This window comes from Adiantum capillus-veneris, chromosome 1, assembly GCF_014529385.1.
Source record: "Adiantum capillus-veneris isolate H3 chromosome 1, ASM1452938v2, whole genome shotgun sequence".
NCBI classification, from domain to species: Eukaryota; Viridiplantae; Streptophyta; class Polypodiopsida; order Polypodiales; family Pteridaceae; genus Adiantum; species Adiantum capillus-veneris.
Genome location: NC_140931.1, coordinates 22,026,267 through 22,035,195, shown reverse-complemented (window position 1 = coordinate 22,035,195; position 8,929 = coordinate 22,026,267). Strand labels below are relative to the sequence as shown.

The window sequence follows — 8,929 nt, the reverse complement described above, 5'->3', positions numbered from 1 at the left end:
GCCAAGCCGGTCACAAGGAAAGATATAGTTTAAAAGCAGTGCTGTCTGACACATCCACTAAAACTAGCCCCCTTCTCTCTCTAGCTCCATAGCCAAGCGCTCTCTCTTCTTCTTCCTCTCTCTCTCTCTCTCTCTCTCTCTCTCTTTCTCCGCATCCATAGCCGTTTCGAACTAGTACACACAGACAACGCATCGTGTCTCCCTGCCTGCCCTCTGCAAGGTTTCGTCCTCGAGGCTCGGTCACAGCCTTCTGCTGCGCTTATTAGCCATTGCCATCAAGGTAACCTTTTTGATCTCGACTCTCATTTTTACTCCGCCAAGTACACAGACAAAGCTTCGAGCTCGACAGCAAAAGCCATCCGCTCGGCCGTCCCTCCCATCTTCCTCACCCTAGATCGACCACCAAGGTACTGTGCTCCTTCCTTGCGCCTCCGCTTTTAATCCGGGCTCGTGATTCCTTCAACTGTGCAAGGACCTTCACATCTCCTCGCCTTGCTCTAGATCAAAGTCGCCTGAGCTAGTTCCGACAATTTTCAAGCTCAAACAGCTCGAGCTTGGCCATCTCCTACAAGGTTACCAGGTCCTGCGTGTTTGCATTTCCCATTTCATCAAGTGGTCTTGGAAAAAGTGCATGCCAGGAGGGGCTTGGGGTAGCACTTACTGACATTCAAAGTGGCCGAGATGGACGGTGAAGGTGGGGAGGGAGCTCGGGTTTTAAGGTCCTTAATAAAGACGGTGAATGAAATCACATTGATAACTGACTTCAGACGAACTCATAAGCGTGAATGCCAGAACCTTGTCCGTAGAGTCAAGCTGATGCTGCCGCTCTTTGAGGAAGTGAAAGATGCACATACATCTATTCCTGAAGCTGCACTTCCCGCCTTCTCTCTTTTAGAAAAGGCATTACAGGCGGCCAAGCAGCTTCTTCAGTTTTGTCGTGATGGGAGCAAGATTTATCTGGTGAGTACCATCATGGAAATGCATTTCTTGTTTTTCTCTTCGAAGCAGTATCCTTGTTAAGTAAGTTTTTGTCCCTTTCCTTTTGTGGGGTTTCATGTTTTGTTGGATGTCGAACCTGATGTAACTGTTTTACTGATCGTCTGTAGGCATCAAGCCTTGTCTGGCATGCTTTAATTTGTTCCTGCATTTATCGAAACGTTGCTCATTTTTGCATTGTAAGAGCCGGAAGTTCAGTTCGCCAGCTTGCCAGAAAGCTTAGCTTTTCATTGCGTAGCGGGAGTTATTTTTTGAGTCCAGGCACTAATATCTGTTGAAAGAGTGGGGCTGTGGGTTGATTACACATAGTAAACAGCAATCATTTGAATTTCAAGCACTTATCTTGACAGTGGATGCGAGTATGCCATGGCCACGCATAGAGGGAGACACTAACCTGTTTATTAACTTGCCATAAGTATAGATAGTTTATTTTTTGTTACATCTATTTATACAATAGTTGATGTGTATCTGTGTGTTACTTGGAAGTTTTCATATGTTAGTGAATGAGCATCAAACACTCCAGAGAATGTGTGCATGTGTTTGCATAACAAGCATGGTTCTTGGCCGTGGATATCAATGTTCTTACCTGTCTCTGAAACTTTTTAGCTTCACTTGTCCAGCGTATCTATTATTTATGAGAAATGTTGTTTGCTTGAATAGGTTTTAGAGAGTGAAGCCGTAGCAAACAGGTTTTATGCAGTGACTGAAGATATGGACAAAGCTTTTGATGGTATGCCTTGGGACTGTCTTGATGTATCCGATGAAGTACGAGAACAGGTAATTAGCGGCTGATCTGCAAGCATCTCGATGTGTTTTTTTACTGGCAGCCTTTATTGAACTCTCTAGTCCATGCAAACTGTTGTACGGTTGTCCTTATATATGAGCTCATGGTTATTGTAGGTGGAGCTTGTTCACGCTCAGATCAAAAGAGCCAAAGGCAGAGCAGACAGCCAAGATGTAGAGCTCTTTGTGGATGTTATGTTGGTGATGTCACAGACAGATGACCGGATTTTTGACACAGCTGTATTACAGAGGTTGGCTGACAAAATCCAGCTCAAAACGATTTCAGAATTGAAGGCTGAGGCCCGTGCTTTGCAACGGTTAATCAAAGAGAGGGGTCCAGAAGTTGATGAGACTCTTGAGCAGATGTCTGTTTTGCTTAGAAGGTTGAAAGGTCTTACAGATCTTGAATGTACAGAGGCAGATGCTGTTGACCTCGAGAAGCTCTCATTGTCTGCAGTGGCTTCTGTTGAAAAGCCTGGCTCTCCAATCGTACCCAACGATTTCCGATGTCCTATCTCCCTCGAGTTGATGAAGGATCCGGTCATTGTTGCAACTGGACAAGTTAGTAGTTGTTCTTTTCCCTTATTGTGAGAGATTTTGTTTGTCAAGTGCGCCTATGCTTGTCTTAATCAAGCACAGTTGGTTTTCTCTGGTTCTAATTATTCTTTGTCGTCTTGCAGACTTATGAGAGAGCCAGCATTGAGAGATGGCTGGAAGGACATAGAACCTGTCCCAAAACAAGGCTAGTTCTTGCTCACACAGTTTTGACACCTAACTATGTACTCCGCAGCCTTATAGAGCAATGGTGTGAGGCTAATGGGATAGAAATTCCCAGAAAGGCATGGGTAAGTGGAGCTGGTAAACCTGGTGGTACAGATGTGGTGTCAAAAGATAGAGGTGCTGTTGATGTGCTCATTGAGCATCTCCGCAGTGGACAAATAGATCTCCAAAGAGCCGCAGCTGGAGAGCTCAGGTCACTTGCCAAACAAAATAATGAGAACAGAATTTGCATTGCTGAGGCTGGTGCCATCCCACACTTAGTGAGTCTTCTTTCTACTCAAGATTCTCGAGCCCAGGAACATGCAGTCACTGCCCTTCTGAATTTGTCAATCCATGAGGGCAATAAAGGAGCAATAGTGCAAGCTAGTGCAATTCCTGCGATCGTTGAAGTATTGAGACATGGAAGTATGGAGTCGAGGGAAAATGCTGCTGCCACCCTTTTCAGTCTATCTGTTATAGATGAAAACAAGATGACAATTGGAGCATCAGGAGCTATTCCTGCACTTGTTGACTTGCTCCGGACTGGTAATTCCAGAGGAAGAAAAGATGCTGCAACAGCATTATTTAACCTTTCCATATACCAAGGAAACAAGCCGAGAGCAGTCAGAGCTGGAGCAGTCGACCCACTAATGAGACTGCTAACAGACCCGAGTGCAGGGATGATGGATGAGGCGTTGGCAATCCTAGCAATTCTTGCAACGCATCAAGAAGGAAGGGCTGCAATTGGTAATGCTGGTGCTGTGCCAGCTCTGGTAGAGCTTATAAAGGATAGCTCACCACGCAATAAGGAGAATGCAGCTGCTATCCTTCTTGCGTTAAGCAACAGTGACCCAAGTCATCTAGTGAGAGCTTGTCAGCTTGGAGCTGAAGGGCCTCTTGTGGAGCTTACAGTTTCTGGAACAGCGAGAGCCAAACGAAAGGCGACCAGCCTTTTAGAGCTTCTGCACAAACAGGGGTAAATTGAACACAAGCTGCCCATGAGTTGTGTTTGGTTGTACCCATATTGAGAGAAGTCCCTTTTACTAAACTCTCTCCGTCGAGTCTGAGTAAGCTATGTAAAAGGCTGCTAGTCTTTTCGAGCTGAGGGAATCAATTTCAGGTGGTTTTGGTGGAGTGTTGTGGTAAGAGGTAGTGGTTTTGTGTGTTGCCTTGTGGATGGTTCAAAGGAACCCCACTTTTATTACTTGATTTGTATAGTTTGTTTTCCTAAACATGAGATTTGTTGCTGCTGGTTTGAAATTGCCAGCTGCAGTTTCAAGTTGCATGTTCTCTGGAAATATCCGATTGTTGGTATGATTGGTGATGTTTGCATCTCTCTCTCTCTCTCTCTCTCTCTCTCTCTCTCTCAATCTAAATTCCGCACGACACACTAGCACCAGCAGAATAGGCGATATTTGTGATAGACGGACTCTAATAGGTCGATGTGAAATATGCTTACCACAATGAACTGTTGGGTATTGGCCAAGTAGTCATCAGATTAAATATCAGCATTTTATCTGACTGGCGTGGCCCTGAAGGAGATCTCATCAGCTCGTGGCTTTCTTTTTGGGTATTTTAAAAGTCAGTGTGTCACAAATGATCAAGAGTAACTCCAGTTGGTCCTCACCATTCTCGCTGTTGAGCTCAAATGGTATTGTCGATCGTTTCATTAGTGTGGTTTTCACTGCATAGGGGCACCAGCTCTCTTCTAGCTGTACATGCTAATCGTATGCCTTATTTGACCATGACTACCACCCTTAGCACAGGAGATACTATCGTGATAGGAGAACTATGGGAGTATCCACCGAGAAAGCACCGATTTTTGAATGCAAGTTGCTTACGATGCTGTACCATGGTACAAGCTTTCCTCATCAATTTCGCAACCAGCAAGTTGAACTTGCCGCATCAGAAAAGTGTTCAACCATGGTGCCTCATGTGCGAGGTGTTGCAATCTCCACCCCTCGATAGAAAAAACGGAAGCTCATTCATGATAGGAAAAAAATGAGAAAAGATCTTTTTTGTTATTGTTTTCATGTACATTGCACACTTGCTAAATGTTGGATTTATGTGCATGTAAAGCATAAGAAATCATATCTAAAACTCTTTTGGGGTGACGCACATCAGTTTACAAGACAAGAACACATCGCATATTGCCTCCCCAACAAGCCATTGAACGTTTCCAACTGTTCCATTTACATGCTTTGGCTCCCCTGATGCACCCCTCCTTCATTTGCATTCAAAACAAGCACATATATGAGGGCTGAAAACAATGTAGATCATCTCATCTATCATGTACATATTCCCACAAACCATACACGAGTCCATATCACTATTTGCGCTTGATTTGACATCATAATTTTCAATCACATCTTTGGTATCCTTTTCCATACTTCCTCACCACATTATTTGCATCCAATTTATCACAAGTAGAGAAACATTCCTCCCTCATACTTCTTGATGTTATGCATACAGATGAGTTTTAGATCATCTCTGAAAACGTCAAGGACACCTTCATACTCAACACGTCCATATGAGTAAGCATTTAGAACCCCTCTTTCCACACGTGTGAAGAGATTGGGTCTTGGTCTACGTCTTTCTCATTGTTGTAGGTGTGTAGGCGCGTGCACATGAGGGTCTCTCTCTCTCTCTCTCTCTCTCTCTCTCTCTCTCTCTCTCTCTCCCGGATAGATCTTTAAGGTCTCTTGGGATAGTTTCCTACGCCATTAAAATTCTCTTCTTCTCTCTTGTCTCATTGCTATGAGCCCGAGGCAAAAAATCTGTCGCATGTGCCAAATTGTGTGTGTGTGTATTTTTGCTTTGAACATGAAGGAGGTGCAGGCGGGCGTGAAGGAGAAGGCGGCCGGCAAGGAAGAGGAAGAATGGATATTCTCAAGCATGTACAACGTCGTGAGGGACTCTCCACTGACATTGAATTTGATCAATATGGTGATCTCACAAATATGGTGGTGATGGTGATACATTCGCAGTAGCAGAGGCCTGAAATGACGGAGAGGGTGGAACATGATCAAGGGAATGTGACTGAAGCACATAAAGAGAGTGAATGGAAGAGATCAGCTATAAAAAAATGTAGGGGAAGGTTGAGGAAGAGAGAATCCGATCCTCTCTGTCGTGAGGTAGTGTGACGCCTCTCTCCCCCTTGCCGGCCATGCGAAGAGAGGACGAGAAGAGGAGCCGAATTGTGATTTCCTCTGTCATGTGGCAATAAAAAAGGGGGCCGCCGATTTTGGGGGGGGGGGGGGGGGAGCAATATTGGCATCTTGTTAGATTCCATCTAATCAAGTGAACTTAGACCGATTAGTAATATAGTAATATGCGCTAATGATTTTAAAAAATGCCTATTGATACGAATCTTGCAAGATCCTTTAGATTTCAGGTTAGCGGGTAGGGGGTGCAGGTGCAGGTGGCGTGCGATGGTCAAAGGGGAGAATGGATGCATGTGGCGTGCAATGGCAAGAGGGAAGAATGAAACCAGTCGCAACAGAAGTAGGAGTAGGGGATGGCGATGGCGACAAAAGGGGTGGTGACCTTTTAATGAGAATGATATGTAAGCTATTATCTATCTAATAAAAAATGGGGATATATAGAAACCATACTTATAAGTACTTTTATAAATCTTTTTTACAAAATAACCAAAGAACTAGAATACATGAACACTTTGGATAGTGGTTTTAAGTTTAAAAAGTTGTAAGTTGGACATGGATAACAATTGATATAGTCCATTGACATTTGTAAAACATCCAAGGCTAACATATCTATTGTTTTGTTTGGATGGATGCAAGTGAGGACTCTACCTTTTCTTAGAATTTTTTTGGCTTAAAGCAAATGTTTATCCATGATTACACTTGCTCCTACTACTTGGGAAGTACTTCTTTAATGAGTCACTATCATTGTATACTAGAATGAGGTTTCATTCTCATAAGCCATGTACAAAGATAATTCTAAAAGAGTTGTTTTTGTACTAAGCATTGTCTTTTCTATAAATTCAGTTGTCTTTTGAATGCTAAAGTTCATTTATGTCTTATTATTTAAGTAAAAACAGCTACGCACACACATTCTCATAACAATCGTTTAACTAACTTTAAAATACAACTTTCCAACTTTCTACCTGCTCTGATTAAACATAGATATCATGATGTAAAGATTCATTGATGAGTACTACATTATTAAAATCTACCTACATGCGAGGCATTGACTACCATGTGCATATTTTCATCCAGGTATATCTCACAAACGCATGCACACATATGTATACCTATATAAGAACATCTTCAATGGAAATAATGATGACTTTGTCTCACTCGCTAGTACTAGTTGACACTTTGGACGGTTATTAGTTTAAATTTTTTTAGGGAAATTCAGGAGATTACTCATAATATGATCAAAAGTATATGGGTTTAAAGGATGGATACCATTTAATCTATGTCCTACACCTCATGCATTGAGTTGCATGCTCATTATGCACAATTAAAAAAATAAAATAAAAAATACAATGGACAAAAGCAGTGGACTGCATGAAAAGTGGCATATTGTTACTTTGTTAAACCAATGCAAACATTGGAAGTACGGGAATCAATGAAGAGAGAGTGTGCTCTCTCTCTCTCTCTCTCTCTCTCTCTCTCTCTCCTTGATCAAGTTGGTAGTTTTGGTAGTAGTAAAGAGGGCAAAAGCGTGGAACGGTACCAAACTTGCGCAACACACGTATACACATGCAAGTGCATGATCCCAAAGCCTTCTATTTTGAGAACCCTTATCCTATCTAAAGTGCACATGAGAGGAGTCTCTCTCTCTCTCTCTCTCTCTCTCTCACACACACACACACACACACACACACACACACAGCGGCTGGAGAGTATTGCCTCTCCCTCCCCTTGGAAGTCACTTTCACAAAGTTGACGCTCCTTCACAAAGGTAGTAAAAGAAAGCTCCAAGTCGGCAATCTACATGCAGCCCTATTGATGGCAAGTCACTTCCCATGAAGTTTACAATGGATACAAGCATTCACAAATTCCAAAAATCAAGGACCATGTTTGAGATCATTTATAGCCAAAGTATGAATAACAAGGTTTTATAAGTTGTTCATGATATTTGATCCATAAAATTATTAGAAATTGAATAAGCTTCATATTATTGGCCTAACTTTAGGTAAGCTTGTGGAGTAGAATTGTGGTTTTAGAAACAATTGTTAAAATCTATATTACATAATCAAATAGTGCTTTTTTTTTTATAGGACTTATTATACTAAAACATGATATTTACAGAACTAACGAACCTGTTTTAATATTTTCACGACCAGACTAAGAGAACTAGATTCTATCTCATGAGAATATAAGGTACATAGATAAAAGAGTCTTGTCTTGAAACATTGTCCTAACAGTTTCTCCATGGTTGTTGACATCCAATTTATACATTTAAAAGTGTCCCTATTTGATTTCAAATCATACTTTAAAGAGATAAGGGGTTATGCACATTTAACCTTGTTGAGACTTAATTTATACTTTGATATCGTTTGGTATCTCCAGAAAGACATGAGGTTTGTTAAGCTCAACATGGTTGAGATTTACATGATGTATGGTTTTGTGTGATATAAATTCTCATGTGAGGTCTCTGATGAAGAGAGCTGGTTTTTTTGGAACAAAACTTTGCTAAAATTTTGGCAGGCTATATTACAGTTTCTTTGTTTGTAGGATAGGTGGTTTGCTAACTCTTTGTTGGTATGACAAGGATAACAACCAACGTTTGGTATCAACACCTATCTTCCCATCAAGGACAAGCCAAGTTCTCACTTTTCTTTTTTGGATGGTGGCAAGTAATAGCGGGACTCTCTCGCCTAACTAGGAGAAGCAGCAACTTCTCCAATGGACTACGCTCTTATGAGCCATTGCTTTTTATCAAATGATGCTATCATGGTATACATCATAGAGTCAGATGTGGATGTATATTCAATTGTAAATTGTCATGAGAATTCATATACTGTGTGTCGTGAATTTAATGTGGTAGACACACCCAAATATAGCTAAAGGCGTGTATGATTCTAGCAACCATGCCATTAAGATGGACTTGCCAATGGTCCAGTGGCATGTTTCAATTTAACACTTTCGAGAATGGACAACATATCAAATGGATACATGTCACACAACCAAAGCTCAATTAACAATCAAGCACAAAGTGATGCCATTTTTTTCACACCAAAAATAGCCTCCTTAATATGAATGTAGGGAGAATATACAAACACCATTACCTATGCAACAACTTGTAGCAGATACCGTCACTCCCCATAAGGCCTAGCATTAGATAGAATATAGTTAAATTAGCCAAATTAGAAATCAATGTACACATCATTATTACACACTCTCTGCAATAATTGAATTTC

At 41.5% G+C, this 8,929-nt stretch overlaps 1 protein-coding gene across 1 annotated transcript; it reads left to right on the top strand.

Annotated features, from left to right (window-relative positions):
- The first annotated feature begins 437 nt into the window (after window positions 1-437).
- On the top strand, window positions 438-3,874 carry LOC147464407 (U-box domain-containing protein 13-like). The gene is made up of 4 exons (XM_086514733.1): window positions 438-960; window positions 1,657-1,773; window positions 1,897-2,340; window positions 2,460-3,874. Exons 1-4 carry the CDS (start codon window positions 682-684, stop codon window positions 3,516-3,518), a joined length of 1,899 nt encoding a protein of 632 aa, XP_086370859.1. The 5' UTR covers window positions 438-681; the 3' UTR covers window positions 3,519-3,874.
- Window positions 3,875-8,929: the final 5,055 nt, after the last annotated feature.

Coding starts and splice junctions, on each gene's coding strand:
- LOC147464407 (XM_086514733.1), top strand. CDS start 682: ATGGACGGTGAAGGTGGGGAGGGAGCTCGGGTTTTAAGGTCCTTAATA. Junction 961..1,656: donor ATGGGAGCAAGATTTATCTG/GTGAGTACCATC, acceptor TTGCTTGAATAG/GTTTTAGAGAGTGAAGCCGT. Junction 2,341..2,459: donor TCATTGTTGCAACTGGACAA/GTTAGTAGTTGT, acceptor GTCGTCTTGCAG/ACTTATGAGAGAGCCAGCAT.